Genomic DNA, 17008 nt, shown 5'->3' on the forward strand with positions numbered 1-17008 from the left:
TTTACTCTGGGTGTTTGCAAACATCATTCAGGGACTGGGAGGCACATCCAAAATTTAATGTGGGCTATAAAGGCATTTGGCTGTTTTACTGAATGTAGTGTTTATTTTAAATGTTTGATCATTATTTTTCATAAAATATAGTTTAAAGCATTACCAAATGTTATTCCTGTAGTTATAAAAATGTCACTGAAAATTCTACTTTTTAAACCAGTATCCATATTATATGAATATTTAGAAGGCTCTTATTAACTAGTTTCACCTGAATTAAATATATATGTATGTGTGTCTATTTTATATATATATAAAAGAAAACTATCTGCATATAGATACAAAACACTGTGTGTGTATTTCTGTGTATAATTTTCCCCTTGAATCTAATAGGTTGTCAGTGGTTACCTATGTTGGTTATACTTTATTTTTAGTAAGAACAGGTAAAACAATCTTTTAGAGTACAATATATTCTAATTGATGGACACACTCCTCCCTAGTCTGTTTAGCCACTGTTGGGTTTTATACCGCATTCAAGTTCTTTGAAAAATTTGGTGATTCATATCACAGAAGGGAGAAACATTCTGTGTTCCTAAGAGCACCACATCTAGGTAACTATGTGTCAGATCAAAGGGAGCCCAGGGACCTGCACAACACTGTGAAAAATTCATGGTCTATGGAGGACTCCAACTGGAGGATTATTTCCCTTTGTAGAAATCATTCCTGGATTTATCCCCAGGTGAAAAATCTCACCTACTCATTAGAATATTCAAGGACTCTAAACAACTGGAGAAAACTATTAGTAAAAACATCAAGTTTTATGTGTTACAAGTGCCTTTGCATTATGACCGTCCATACAAATGTGTCATTGTTAGAGAATGAACACATTTCTGCATTAATTCTTAAATCTGTGGGTGAACATCTCCATAGCCACACTTTTTTTTTCTAGTAAAATCTTGATTTTTGAATTATGAGTTTCCTCCTAGACCTTTCACTTTTTCTCCCACCTTAAGCCTGAAAGCTTTTGCTAATGCAAGTAATACTTTAAGTAGTATTTCGCTATTTTACCTATTGCTGCTGCTACTGCTAAGTCGCTTCAGTCGTGTCCGACTCTGTGCGACCCCATAGATGGCAGCCCACCAGGCTCCCCCGTCCCTGGGATTCTCCAGGCAAGAACACTGGAGTGGGTTGCCATTTCCTTCTCCAATGCATGAAAGTGAAAAGTTAAAGGTGAAATCGCTCAGTCGTGTCCAACTCTTAGTGATCCCATGGACTGCAGCCTACCAGGGTCCTCCATCAATAGGATTTTCCAGGCAAGAGTACTGGAGTGGGGTGCCATTGCCTTCTCTGATTTTACCTATTAGATTTTCATAATTTTAATATGAATTAAAATTACTGTATTATAATAGCTATTGCAGTTTTCAGTGTACTAAACCCAATCCTGGCTAAATGAGAATTAAATATTTTGTCAGAATTACTGTATTTAGATTCAACAATGGCACCATATTTGTAGAATAATTAAAACACAAACTATTCACCATATTCAGTGTAACATCATGTAACATCAATAGTACTGATTAACTTATAATTGTTATTCTTATTTTATTTCACTATATATTTTCTCTCCTCCCAGAAATAGTATATTACCTATTAAATATTGCTAAATATTACCAATAAATAGTATATTACCTATTTAAATGCATCCCCTCCCATAACACACACATACACAAGATACATTTTGGGGGATAAGTATTGGAATTAAAGCTTACATTCAGGAAATGGTGGTGTTTTCCGACCTGTTTGTACAAGGGGGCATTTACCAAAAACCTGGGCATCAAAACTGGCGTAATCGAAGGGTATTTTTCCAAACTTCTCTTGCTCTTTTGACACCGTGGCTCTGGGAGACGTGATGGCTTGTGATCGGAAGTTGAATTCAATTTGCTTCACCAAGCTCGTCCTGAAGAGAGAGGCACAGAGCTTGAGAGAAATAGGAGGACACTCTTAGTGAGCGTCCCAGAGTCAGAATTTAAAGCAGGTTGGATATGTCACACCCGTGGGTGCTACAGAGATACGCACTGGGGAAAAGCACTGTGGTCACAGCCAGACAGGGTGGAGGGACAAGGAGGTGCTTTGGGCCCTGGGTGGCCTAGTCGGAGGGTGTGGGGGGCAGTTGTACATGGCTTGTCTGAGTCTCTCATCAGTAACAGAGGGAGCATCATCCTCCACTCATTAATAAAGATGGTTAAGGAGCAAGTATGTGATGTCTATTTGCACTCTGATCTACTTAGAGAAAAGGGTCATGTTACCACCACCAGGGTACTGATAAGGTGCACGCATCCCACTGTTCATCAGAGTAGCCGTGAAAGTCACGGCCGTCGCTAGTGAGGAAATGTCATCATATTCTGTTTGGCAGAGCCAGCAGGACCCTGACGTCCAACAGGGTCAGTGTCCGCACCAGAGACTAGATTTCTGAACCAGGAACTTCTGAGCCTTTTTACTTTTTTCCCCCGAGTTCAGATTAAATGCTTTTGCTGTATTAGGTAGTATTTCAATATTTTATCTATTAAATTGCCATTGCTTCAATATGAATTGAAATTACTATAATAGCTATCACATTTTTCAATAGAGTTATCTTAATCCAAGCTAAATATGACTTAAATATTCCTTTAGAATTACTGTCTGGATTAAACCAGGGCATCATGTCTGTGCAGCACCAATGTCAACTAAGGAAAACACAAATGTTGTGGTGCTGTGGTCTAAGGCTAAAGAACACAAATATACCTTTCACAATTTAGTAGTATCAAAATTTATTATTTTGCTTATTTTTCCCACCAAAACATACTTTGCTCATCAGAATGTCAAAGTTTCTGTGATATTTCTTGGATTAGGTAAAAACCTTTTGAGTGCTACATCAAAATATTTAAGTGATTAGTTGATCTTGTTATGGCATAAATAACTAGATTTATAGCCCTAATATTGCAGCAGTGTTCTAGCCTAAAATAATACGTCTCTTTTAAGTAATGGGCAAAATGAAATAATGCTATTTCTGCGTTTGATAAATAACCTCCTTAGGGAACTTCTCTGGTGGTTGAGGGATTAAGAATCCAACTCCCAATACAGGGAAAACAGGTTCAACCCCTGGTTAGGGAAGATCCCACATGCCATAGAGCAACTAAGCCCTTTTACCACAACTACTAAAGCCCTCAGGCCTAGAGTCTGTGCTCTGCAACAAGAGTGAAAGAAAGTTAAAATGTTAGTCACTCAGTCATGTCTGACTCTGTGCGATCCCATGGACTGTAGCCCACCAGGCTCCTCTGTCCATAGGATTTCCCAGGCAAGAACACTGGAATGGTTTGCCATTCCCTTCTCCAGGGGATCTTCCCAACCGAGGGATGGAACATGGGTCTCCTGTATTGTAGGTAGATTCATTACCATCTGATCCACCAGAGAAGCCCCTGCAATAAGAGAAGCCACTGAAACTGGAGAGCAGCTCCCGCTTGCCACAACTAGAGAAAGCCCTGGAGGCAACAAAGACCCAGCATAGCCAAAAAAACAACTTACTAAGGGAGAAACTAGAAAATACAGTAATACTGACAAAAACTCTTGTTATAAGATTTTTAATTGATAGCTACTCAGTAATTCATCATGATCTTTGCTTGACTCATCTTTCTCACTCATGTAATTTTGATTCTTGGCAAAGTCACGCCAATTGACCCTTTAATTAAATCTACAGAAGCCAGTATTAAGGGGTACCATATCTTAAAAATGTTCCTAACAACTGTTCTTCTCAGCTCAGTGTCTCAGTAACAACAATGAAGATCTGGTTATCTGTTATAATCCTGAAATCGTTTCTTTCCTGCATGTGTGATTTTTGTGTTAACAAGTGCATCATTTCACACTGTCTGGTCCCCTGTCATTATTTAGGTGTATGTAAAGCCCTCCAAAGTGCTTGAGAATGTAGAGGACCCAGGACCAACAGGAGGTATTTTATTACAAGTTACCAGTTTGGAATGAATTTCTGTTTTAAAGAAACTATATGCGTATCTGAAAGAGAAGGATGAATATACAGCATCACATATTTTGAGTGATGAGATTTATGAGATGGAAATGAAATCGTTCAGTCGTGTCTGACTCTTTGCGACCCCATGGACTGTAGCCTATCAGGCTCCTCCATCCACGGGATTTTCCAGGCAAGAGTGCTGGAGTGCACTGCCATTTCCTTCTCCAGGGGATCTTCCCGACCCAGGAATCGAACCCGGGCCTCCTGCATTACAGGCAGATGTTTTGCCGTCTGAGCCACCAGGAAAGTGGTTACGTCAACCATAAGGTGGTGCCTGCCTGACTCGTGGGAGGGCTTGCATTGAGTGACACAGAACTTTGATTAATACATGCTATCATATGAAGTGAAAGTGAAAGTCACTCAGTCATGTCCGACTCTTTGTGACCCCATGGATATACAGTCCACGGCGTTCTCCAGGCCACAATACTGGAGTGGGTAGCCTTTCCCTTCTCCAGAGGATCTTCCCAACCCAGGGATCAAACCCAGGTCTTCAGAATTGCAGGTAGATTCTTTACCAGGGGAGCCCAAGAATACTGGAGTGGGTAGCCTATCCCTTCTCCAGCAGATCTTCCCAACCCAGGAATTGAACTGGGGTCTCCTGCATTGCAGACAAATTCTTTACCAACTGAGCTATCAGGGAAGCCCATGTTATCATATATTTCATATCTTTTTGATTCATCCACATTACATAACTCTGCACACAGCTTAATTTTAAGTTGAACTTCTGGAGGGTCTAGCAGTTCATTTCAGTGACATGATGTTGAACCGGACCGGCCTCTCAAGTGGACAGTGGCTGCTGTGCACTGAAACGAAGGTGGCCCATGGTGCTGACACGTGGGGGGTGAGGGACCCTCAGTGTAGGATCTCCGAACACAGGGAGCATAGGGGACTGTCATACCTGTGACCCTGCTCAGGACACTGTCCGGTTTTGGGAGAATCAAGCTGACTTTTGTCCTGGGACATTGCCAGTTTTTCAGCTGCAGCAATTGGACAACCAGAAAGACTGTTTAAAAAAAAAAAGTGGGCAGGTCTGAGTTAAAAAGAGAATGTAATTTGCTTGGGCACCTACCTCACTCATCCTTGGCGTGCACCAAATGTTGTCGTAATAATATTAATAGTTCTCTTAGCACCATTATCATCCTAAAAGATCCCAGAGGGCTTTGCAAACTACTGTGTCAACATTTGTCACCAAACCTCATCTCAGAGGTGATAGAAAACAAACTCATTTAAAAATAAAAATATTATGTAAAGGAGATATAACAATTATTTGGAAACTTGGTGATATTTTAAGTATTAACAGAATGCACTCATCCAACGGCAATTGTCCAGTTATAGCTAATTTCATGATATAATAGCTTAGAGTCTATAGGCAAAATGTTAGGAACTTAATTTTACATCTTAGTTTAAATGGAGAGTACAGAATATAAGTTTTCTGGCAATATGCATATGCATCAAATAGTATCTCATGATTACATAATCTATACATAATATATGTAAAACAATAAGCATTTTACCAAAATATTTACATGTACGCAACACATAAATGCACATATGTGTTTTAAGTTAGTTGCGATCTCTGTGGAATAACTCTCAATGAAATGAAATGATGTTTACCTTCAGTAATCTGAAGTTCTATGGTGACTGCTTTAATGTACATTGGATGGGGTTCAAGAGAACCCCTAAGCCACTCTTTCCAATATCAAACAGCTCTGGGGATGTTCAGAGCAGAGGTCACACTCTGTGTGTGTCCCTATATGAGTATCTACCCCTGGTGTTCAAATATGACATTTTTTGTTGGCTGCTCTATGAAAATTTCTAGGGAAATAATGAGGTATTTTATTTTTTACTCTCCACACATTGAGAATTTCTTATCTATGTCAAGTGCTAACACAGTTGACAGTGATCCAGCAATAGTGATAACACAGGTTGAGTCCCTGGAGTCTCATTCGTTTTACCTCCTGTGCGTGTTGCGGTTGCTGTTCACATGCCCTCGTCCCGTGCATCCCGGGGTGGGGCACTTGAGCACATTTTCATGCATGGCAAGAACTAAGCACAAAATAGCAAAGAAAAGAGCAATTTACTACCAGTACATCACATGCCAAGAAACTGATATCTCAACTTCGCATCCAAATGAATTTAGTTACAATCCAGCTTGCTCCCTTCCCATACAGCTTCCGTTGAAGACCAGAAGCCCATGCGGATGTCCAGTATTAAACGTCTTTGGGGCGGCTGGCACTGAGACATGCCCATGAGGGCGGGCTGTGTGGCCTAAGAGCTGTTTCAATAAGAGGCTCCAAAATAGAGGACGGAGCCTGCAGGTATTTCAAAGCTTAGGAGCAGCTCTTCCCTCCCCTCTCCCTCCAGTTTTGGGGCTCATGGGGGGACATGGGTGAAGGGACCAACAGGCCCTCACTCTGCAGGAATGTCCTGGGCGATGCCTCAGATGCCAGGTGTCCCTGCTGCCAAGGAGGTGGGGGACACAGGTGATGCTCCGGAATCTCAGGTGAGAAGGGACCACAGGGCACACAGAGCATCACTCAGGCCTTTTATCTTCTGTATATTCTGAGGCCTTGACGTTGGGGCTTGCTGACTCTGGGGAGATGGCCCCACCTGGGGCTCCCTAATTCCCAGAGGTTGTAAACACTTTTCAAATGCAAACCAGCCAATTGGAGTTCATGTCTGACATCCTCCCCCATCTGATTCTCACTCCAGGACACTCTCCACCTGTTCTAACCCCAGGGCCAGGTCCCAGACAACCACAGACAGCCCCCAAGCTCCAGAGCTCCCAGGAAAAATTCCAACTGGTTGATCGAGACCGGCTTACTTCAGCGAAGGCTCTTGCCAACGATTCTTCCCCACTCTCAACTCCCCCACCTTCCCTGCTGGCCCTGGTACTTCCCTGGAGGCCAATGCCTGGCCTGAGGAGCCCCCTCCTCTTGGGAACTATGAGAAGCAAGTTATGTTTTCAACGTCAGTCATCTCTTGATCTGTTGGCCTCACTGCACCCCAATTTTTTATGAATATGCTGTATTTTAAAACACCCGGCTAGATGGAAATTGTCTTGACACAGAGAGAAAACTTGGTGTTTTCATGTCTAATCCCAAACTGGAGGAGAAAGTGGCGACCCCATGGACTTCTTCCAGGGCCAGGCGGCACTCACTCTCCAGGGGGACCCGCACTTTGTGGGGGCACCCCGAAAGGCTGCGGTGGTGGGGGTATAGTCCCGTCACGTGCCCTGTGCCGTCGCACCCGGGGATGGGGCACTTGGTCTCCCTCTTCTCAGGCCTCGGTGAGTCTATGGAGGAATTAAACGGAAAGACAGCTGGTCAGTCCTCGCCCTCCCTGCAGAGAGCAGCCCTTGTGGGGGCAGCCTTCTCATGCTGCTCAGCCTCCACATAATAAACACTCGCCTCAAATCGCCCTGAATAAGACCCTCCACTAAGACCTGCGGAAGCAGAAAAAGTGCTTTCTCTCTGATTGTTTTGGTATCTTAAGCAGAGGCTGAGATAGGGCGAGGGTGTGTCGAAACACAGTGATGGTTTCCAGTTGTCATGTCAGATCGTAGTTGAGAAAAGTCAGCCCTACACCAGAGGATGAGTAGGCTCCAGAAAAGCAAAAGAGAAGGAATTTATTTAAACCCACACTGTCTCTTATTGAGGGAATCTGGAAAAGCCAGGCTCAACCATCACACGATGAAGAAGCTGTTCTATTTGAGGAGGGACTGCCTGGCCAGCCCAGCAGGTCCTGGTGGCAGATGCAGTGGCCCCAGGGCTCTGGGTTCCAGCCACGTTGGGAGGCTGACCTGACAAGAGGCCACCTCTCGCCAGTCCCGGCTGGTGGACAGGGCTGTAGGGGTCCGGGAGGCCCAGACCCCTGTGGTCGACAGCCCTGGATCAACTCGCAGCAGCCAAGGAGGAGAAGGGGCTATGGTTTCACTCCTTGCGCAGAAACTGAAGACAGAGGCTTAGCAAGGACGCGTCCTTGGGGGAGACCTGCAAAGTGTGGGAGCACAGAGAGTGGGGCAGCCTGGAGTGGTTCACAGGGCACTGTCAGAACACGGTGGGGGGCAGGGGTAGATCACATGTGCAGCTGTAGAGGAAAGGGACACCTAGTAACCCACGCAGTCAGGCGGCCTAGAGGGCGCGGGCAGAAGACAGCTCAGGGTCCTCATTTCCCAGCACGCCTGAGGCTGGGGGTTAGACAATATGTGTGAGTATGTGTCTGTGTGTGCATGTGTGCACCGTCATGTCCGACTCTTTGCGATCGCATAAACTGTAGCCCACCAGGCTCCTCTGTCCATGGGATTCTCCAGGCAACAATACTGGAGTGGGTTGCCATTTCCTTCTCCAGGGGATCTTCCCGACCCAGGGATTGGACCTGTGTCTCCTGCATCTCCTTCATTAGAGGTGAGTTCTTTACCCCTTAACAACCGGGGAAGCCTGAGGGTTAGATCAAGGATTACATCAATACATAAAATAAGTGAGGACTAACATGAATATGTTTATACTCATGACTGAGGGTAGATAAGCTTAAAAGTGAAATGCATTCTCAGAGGTGAAACTGCACTCTTAACTAGTGAGTGAAGTGACAATGCCAGCTTGGGACAGGTCTGCCCCTCACACTGGGGCTTCTAGAGAACCAGGACCAGAACAGGCAGAGAGGGCCTCATAGAAAGGACCAGCGTGGTGCAGAGACTGCGGTTATCAGAACTCCATCATTAGGAATTGGGAACACACAGTGCTGAGAGTGAAAGTCAACAGTCCACGAGGTCCTGCCGCAGGGAAGCCACGGGCGAGGGGTGCGGGCATGGTCTCAGCTGCTAGGACGCAGAGGGCCATATGCTCCGGCTCCAGAGGTGGCACAGAGCGCCAGGCAGCCCGATGAATATCGTGGAGAGCAGACGTGCCTCAGTGTGGCCACGTCACCCCAGTTTTCGGAGGGTAAACGGTCCTGGGCAGATGGGCACAGCAGGTTGTGTGTAATGCAATTATTGGGGGCGGGGGGGGAGGGGGTGCTAGTTTTAACAAAGTGGGAGGAGCCAAGGACCCTTGGAGTTAGAAGTGCTGCCTGGGGTGGGGGGCCAGGGATCAGCAGGGAAAGGACGCAGTTGGTGGGAAGGGACACTGGAATAGCCACTGTGCGTGTTTTCGGAGACAGGATTTAACGCCAGGATGTGGAGACTACACTGTTTTCTGTGAGAGACAAAGGGATATATGAAGAGTTCTGACATGTTGCATGATTTTGTGGGGCTATTTTTCACTGAGTCTGAAAATGCTGCCAAATTTCAAGTTCGTTTGGGTACAGAATGTCTGCAAAAAGCTAGTCAAAACCCTCGACGTTTGATTAACATGAAATCGGGATGGGGGGTGCCAACACCCCAAGAGAGCGCATTGGAAAGAAGAAGCGACCTGAATTCTGATGGCCTCCCTCCCTCGGATCTTGGCCAGGTGAGGCTGCATTTCCAAACCACGGTGAGAGGTCTGGCCACGCTATCTGCCTGCAGGAAGCCAGAGGGGGTGTGGGAGATAAGGGAGGCTGGCCCCTGCCCAGATGGGGGCCGTGTCTGCCAGCCCCTCTTCGTGGGAACAAATATGCCCACAGTGCTCTCTAGGGCCAGCCCTGTGCCTGAACCAAGCGCAGCAGCAGCTCTGGGGGTGGGAGGGCTCTCTGGCCTGGCTTTTCTTTCTTCATTTTCTTTCCTGGATGCTGCTTAATGAAAATGACCTTGTGCTCTGATGACCTGACATCCTGATGGACTCGTGGGCTTGTTCTCATGGCTCCCCTTCACCCTGAAAATGTCACAGGCCATAGAATAAATTATACGGTGACTCTACTTACCCTGCGACCCAAAATCTCCCTGTGGCTGGTGGCAGCAGGACAGCCAAACCTGGTAACTTAAGACCTGGGTGAAATGATACTTTAAAATCCTAGTATTCTTGGAGAGCAAAGTCCCATGCCCGAGGCGCATGGGAAATTAGTGCTAACTTATCATTGTTTAATCACTCAGTTTGTGTCCAACTCTTTGGGACCCTATGGACTGTAGCCCACCAGGCTCCTCTGTCCATGGAATTTCTCAGGCAAGAATACTGGAGTGGGTAGCCATTTCCTCCTCCAGGGGATCTTCCTGACTTAGGGATTGAACCTGCATCTCTTGTTTTGGCAGGTGGATTCTTTACCACTGAGACGCCTGGGAAACCTGGTGTTAACTTAAGCGCATGGAATATACTCTCAAGAGAAAAAAAAAAAAAAGCTCCTCTTATGATCCCACACCAGGGATGAGAGGAAGAGTATGAACCTGGACATCCTCTGAGAGAAGCCAGAAGCCCCAGCAGTCGGCTTCACTGTTCTGCCTGTTTCTTCCTGTCTGGAATGAAGTTCCCTGCAGGGACTTGACACCCCAAGGCATGACCTCACCCCCTACACACACACACACACACACACACACACACACACACACATACACACACACAGGCTACACCATGGACTCATCTAGTCCCATCAGCGATTCTCTAAGGCTCCACCATGACCTGTATTCCCTAACTCACATTCTATTGCCTTGCTAACTTTTGTAAACAAAAAATGTTTTGAAAGTTCTATAGAAGAGACCAAAGTATTATCATGTGTTTTAAACTGTGGAACAGACAAAGTGTCTCTGAAGTCAAGATATCAGTGGCTGAAGATGCCATCAGTTGCAAGAGGAAACATTATCCTGTGTGCCAGTGAGAAAGGAGAAACAATTGAAAACTGAATAATGGCACACCCTTCTAATTTTACAAAGATGCTAAAATGGGAAAACTGTGTGTCTTAGAAGGGAGGAAATAGAGTGCTTTCGAAATGATGGGGTTTGGGAATAGGAAGTAAATCTCATCTTTTTTTCTGATTTTGTTGTTCATTAAAACACATACACATGCACACACACAAACACACACACACACACAGGTAAGTTTCCAAGCTGAGTGTGAATGGAGTGCTCAGGGCTGCTTATACAGCATCCTACCCCAGACTACATGCTGGTCCTTAATATTCAGCCCTTACAGTATGTACCCAAAGAACTACTTATCTTATCCCTCACCAAATGACATTATTTTATTCTTTTCTCCTCAGAGATGAGTTGCAACACAGTATTAGACAAGATTTCAGATGAGTACTAAAATGGATTTAAAATACCCACCTGATTTCTCGATAAATTTCAATGATCAAAACATCTTGCCAGATAGCACATTATTCTCATCAACCCTGTAAGTCCCCAAACTTGACCTTCTCTAGTATATTCCTCCCCTAATTCTGTGATTCTCAGATTTTACGGTGTCCAAGAGTCACCTCAGGAACTTGCTTTAAAAAAAGCAAGTTATGCACATGAAAAGATGCTCAACATTGCTAATTATTAGAGACATGCAAATCAAAACTACAGTGAGGTACCACTTCACACCAGTCAGAATGACCATCATTAAAACGTCTATAAACAAAAAATGCTAGAGAGGGTGTGGGGAAAAGGAACCCTCCTGCGCCACTGGTGGGAATGTAAACTGGTACAACCACTACAGAGCACAGCAAGGAGGTTCCGCAGAAAACTGAAAATAGAGTTACCATATGATCCAGCCACCCCACACCTGGGCACATATCTGGAGGAAAATGTGGTTTGGTTCAAAAGGACATATACATCCTAATGTTCATCGCTGCACTATTCACAATAGCCAAGACATGGATGAACCTAAATGTCCACTGAAAGAAGACTGGATAAAGAAGAAGTAGTATGTACATACAATGGACTATTCAGCCATAAAAAAAAATAAAATAATACCATTTGCAGCAACATGGATGGACCCAGAGAGCATCATACTAAGTGAAGTAAGTCAGACAGAGAAAGACAAACATCGTATGATGTTGCTTATATGTGGAATCTAAAATAATGGTACCTATCCATGAAATAGACTCACAGACATAGAAAATGAACTTAAGGTTACCCATGGGGAAGAGTGGGGTGGGAGAGATAAATTAGGAATTGGGGAATGACATATACACACTACTACATGTAAAATAGATAACTAACAAGCACCTACTGTATAGTACAGGGAATTATACTGAATATTCTATAATGACCTACTTGGGAAAAGAATCTGAAAAAGAATAGATATATGTATATGTATAACTTAGGGCTTCCCAGGTGGTAAAGTGACGAAGAATCCACTGCAGGAGATGCAGAAGACACAGGCTTGATCCCTGCATAGGGAAGATCCCCTGGAGGAGGATCCAGTACACTGGAGTAGGTTGCCCTTAAGGACCACCCCTTGGGACACCCCACTTAACTGAAGGACTCATCACCAGGCCCACACAGTGCAAGACTCGGTGGTGGGGTACATCTTCATGGGAGATGCAACTTCCCAAAGTCTGAGGATCAATTTTTAGATCTACTCCAAGCACACTGACTTTCTCATTCAAGTTTGGTCCAGATGTTTCCAGACCCAGAGTCAGAGAGCTTGTTTAAAGCATAGGCTTATAAAGGAATTAGCTCCCAGTCTCCTCCCAAGAATGATGAGAACATCTTGCCTGGCTTTGCAAGTAGCCTGACGTTGATGAAACTCCAAGCTAGTGAGATGATCCCAGAAAGAGGGTGGGAAAGAACAGTTAAAATTCAGTAAATACTAATGTACTTCTAACGTATCCAACATACCATTTTTTTAAAAAAAAGTACCATATATTTAAAAAAAAATCACATTACGAGAAATATAGTCAATGATTTTTCTTGTGTGTGAAAACCAAGTAAAACCAACCAAGCTTGATCTGAGAACAAGCTAGAGAATAGGAGAAATTTTGGGTAATTTTATAGTACAAATTAGATTTTTAACTGTGTTAAACTGTCAAAAAGATATCTGGAAGAAGCAATCAAATCTCACTCGTTCTCCACCCCCAACTATAAAGCAATTTTAAATGAAATAAAAGCAAAACCGGGTCTTACGTTTATTGGGAAAGACTTGTCTTCCACCCGTGTCGATGACTTTGGTTTGCCTCCTCTCCCCGGAGAGATGCTCCAGCAGAAAGCGGTCCAGCTCTTTGTAGGTGTTGTGGAAGACGCAGCCTCGCTCAGCCTGCAGGGCAATCGCCTGCTCCAGCAGACTCAGGTTCCCCTTGGCTTTCTCCAGGGCAGTGGCCTCCTCCGTCCCTGCGGCTGGACACCCACGACCGTGGCCGCGGTCCTCACTCCCTGGGAAGGAGGGCTGGGCTGGGCCATCTGATGGGTCCAACGGAGTGTTCTGAGGGTCTTTCCTTTCTGTTTCTGAATCACACACATTTTTGCAGGAGATAAACTTGTTGCCTTCAGTTTTTATTTCGGGAACTTCCAGTAGGTCTTTCCTATCATCCACTAAAACATACTTTGGGACCCTCGGAGGTTTGGCTTCTTCTGAGAAGCTGGAGCCACTGTCCCAACCATTCTCCGCACTTTCAGAGTTACTGTCGCTGTCGGAGGAGGGCGAGAACCGCAGCCGGGAGTTGTCGGTCTTATCTTTTCCATCGTCGGAAGGAACCATAAAGCACTCATCCACTTCGTCCCCCTCTGCTTTTAGAGACTGGATGCCACTGTCGTTTAAGTTTTCAATTATGGTCTGAGCAGATGCACTTTTTTCCAGTGTCCCCAAGTGCATTAGAGATTTGACCACGAGTTCCTGATAACAGCCGTATCTGTCTTCCTTCCCATCTGATTTTTCTTGTGCGGTTGAATGAAACTTCTCATCCATGGGTTTTATCATGATTTCTTCAAGGGGAAAAAGAAAGCCATTATTTGAAAAACAAGAATAAAAATATTTTAAGGAAATTACAATGACCAATAAATAAATAGATACATATACGATGGGCTTCCCTGGTGACTCCGCAGTAAAGAATCCACCTGCAGTGCAGGAAACACAGGTTCGAACCCTGGGTCAAGAAGATTCCCTGGAGGAGGGCATAGCAACCCACTCCAGTATTCCTGCCTGGAGAATTCCATGGACAGAAGAACCTGGAAGTCTACGGTCCATAGGGTTGCAAAGAGTCAGACGCAACTGAAGTGACTTAGCACACACACATATATAATAGATGCAATATGTGAATATGTGGACTCTATCAGTTTTATAAACATTGGGTAGAAAAATATACACTCTCAACAAAACAAAGTAAAATTCAGACCTTAATGTTCTTAAGAATTACCTTTAAAGAAATGAGCTATTTGAATTTTCAACATGTCAGAGCTAAGTGTGTTTAGTTACTGAAATAAATGCTCAACCATCAGAGTTCTGAATGTGAAATTCACATTACTGTACGTCTTATATTTGCAAGTCTCAGCCAACTGGAAGAAAATCAAATATATGTCCTATTATACATTTTAAAGGAAGTATTCATTGGTTTTCTCTGCTCCCTGGCAATATATTTTCAAAGCTTATTCAGTCGATTTTCTCTACTTCTGTAGTGTCCCAAACAAACTTTCAGATGTTATGGAATGTTAGCTAAAATACACAACACATCTACACAGAGATGGTAACTAAAAGAAGCCCTGATCACTTTCATACTTGTAACATGAAAATTCCACACCAAGGGAAACACAAGTAAATGGAAAAAGCATAAGACAGAATAACGCCTTGACCAGTAGCACAGTTTCTGGCCTGGTACCCATGTACACTTATGTGAAAAGAGAGGTAGGGATAGTTAGAGGATGCTGAATGTCAGCTAGTTGTTCCCAGTCCTGATGGTCAAGAAGGCCTGGGACTGAGGACAGGCGCCCAAGTACCCGTCTGTCCTTGTCGTATCCACATCCAGAGCAGCCACCAGTGTCACCCCCTTCCCTCTTGGCAGTGGCCCAGTCGGGGTGACAGACTGTGTGTTTATTTATATACACTGTTCCCGTGCAAACACACCAACTGAGGTGCAGGTCCGTGGGTGCCCCAGCCCCAGCCTGGCACCTGGGGAGGGGTTGCCCAGGGAGCTCAGCACTTGCCAGCCTATGAAATACACCAGACAACCCAGCAGTGGTCCCTGGCATTCATAAAGACAAAAAAAATAAAGCAGGACCATTGCTGTGTCTCTACAGGCAGAGTGGGGGATGGGAAGACAAAATAATAAGCCTCCTTAAAGACTGTTAAAGACACCAAGTGCAGGGCATTCTGCGTTAATGCACGTCTTGGGAGGAAAGAAAAGAACAGACGTCCCATGGAAGGGCTGCGGGAGAGGGTGTCTGTGCAGAAGACAATATGCCTTTTTTTGGGTCCCATTTAATTTTTTATAAACATTGTCTCTGACAAGGACACTCAAAAATACATCTCCATCATCTTCCTTTCTGGTAATTATCTCCCTAAATCAACACTGGACTGCCAGGATCAAGTAAATATTGCCATAGTAACTAAAAGCATTTTTGGATGAAGAGAAGAATTGAGTCACAACACTAGCCCCTTTAAATACCACTGATTATAGGGTGCAGTCCTTTGTTGGGATCTATTCAACATAAACTGAAAAATTTAACATTTTACTTCCTAGAAAAGAGGCTGGCAAAACCCAGCCCATAATATTTGAGAGGACGGTCTATCCTCTCCTGAATTCATATCAGAGGAACTCCAGGTTTAAATAATGTATTAAACATAGTCTAAAATGCAAATGAAGTTTTTCTCAATATCACGGCTGGCTATTAAGAGAAAGTGTAAAGGGTTATGATAATTTTAGAGTATTATGAACTACAGAAAACAAATAAAAAGCGTTTTCCGTGGATATGCTCAATTCATTGAACTATTCTCTCAACTCCACTTAAGTACCCACATGTGTACAATAATGATTTATAGACATTATACCTAATTATGCATATTTGGGCTGTGTGAGAGTGCTAACAAAAGCTCTGGAAAGCAACAATTACCTCTGTTGCTTAGCTACATAGTTTAAAATATTCCTATTAAGTGCAGATCGTCGGAGAGGCGGGGTGACAGCCGTGCACGTGTGCCCGACAATGCGTGTCACCGAGCTGCTGCCAATGCGAGCGTTTTGGGTCACTTCCAGTTTCCATAATTGTTTGGTTCAACTGTTGGTTATATGCTAAAAGAAAATATTTATTAATTATTCTTCAGAAAGAGAGGAGCCCTGCCGGGAGAGGTGCCGGCGAGCGGTGTCCGGGGGTTTCCAGGCATGCTCAGCAAACCTGCCAACCAACCTGCCACGCGCCCACCCGCTGCTGTCAGTCATTGTCACAGAGAGAGACCCTGAGTTCACTTCGAGCCTGACAGATCTGTGATGGGGTGCCCAGGCTCCCTATATTCTCTATGCTCATGCGATTTTACTTTCTGGGGTGGCTAAGTCATCTATTTTGTGCTTCTGCCCCTGAAATAATCCAAGAGACCTGTGTTGGGGACCTCATTCGAGTCTGGGCCTGGCATGTGTCTGTGTCAACTGCGGTGGCTCCTCAGCCTCATGGGAGAGCAGGTGACACCCTATGGGTCATCAATAAAGGATGGACACTGTCCCTTTCCTGACGCTGCAACAGAGCAAGCGATGGCAGAGGAGACATAGGAGCCTCCATCTGGACAAGGCGGGGCCTGTCTTCATTCAGAGTGAGTAGTGACCTGCCGGCCGTGGAAGGGCCCAGCCTTGCATCTGAAGAGGACTCAGCCCTGGTCGCCATTGTCTACATCACACACGCTATGATCACCAGCTGCCTGGGGGACGTGAGGAGTCCCCCTCCTCACGTGCACAGTGTGGAGGGAGACTCCGCCCCAGGTTTGAAGTCCAGAGACTGGGGGTCATGACCTGTGTGATCTCAGGCAGGCCACTGTCCTTGGAGTCCTGGGTCCTCATCTTTAAAGCAATGATAAGGTGCTCCCCCGGTAGTCCAGTGGTTGAGAATCCACCTTTCAATGTAGAGGACACGGGTTCGATCCCTGGTTGGGGAACTAAGATCCCACATGCCTCGGAGCAATGAAGCTGGTGCACTGCAGCTACTGAGCCTGGTGC

General features: G+C 44.8%; 1 protein-coding gene across 3 annotated transcripts in view; it reads right to left on the minus strand.

The window, feature by feature from the left end:
- The window catches only part of LOC133260415 (suppression of tumorigenicity 18 protein), a 90438-nt gene that overhangs the window by 37693 nt on the left and 35737 nt on the right, over positions 1–17008 (minus strand). For all 3 annotated transcript variants that reach the window (XR_009740807.1, XM_061438739.1, XM_061438738.1), the window contains exons 5-9: positions 13005–13799; positions 7209–7343; positions 6004–6094; positions 4947–5051; positions 1758–1945 (exon numbers count right to left, since the gene is read on the minus strand). Coding sequence is in view for 2 of the 3 variants with exons in the window: in XM_061438739.1 (XP_061294723.1) it covers positions 1758–1945; positions 4947–5051; positions 6004–6094; positions 7209–7343; positions 13005–13799 (1314 nt within the window). In the remaining variant the exon portion in view is untranslated. The remainder of the gene's footprint in view (positions 1–1757; positions 1946–4946; positions 5052–6003; positions 6095–7208; positions 7344–13004; positions 13800–17008) is intronic.

Source organism: Bos javanicus, chromosome 14 (genome assembly GCF_032452875.1).
Source record: "Bos javanicus breed banteng chromosome 14, ARS-OSU_banteng_1.0, whole genome shotgun sequence".
Classification (NCBI taxonomy): Eukaryota; Metazoa; Chordata; class Mammalia; order Artiodactyla; family Bovidae; genus Bos; species Bos javanicus.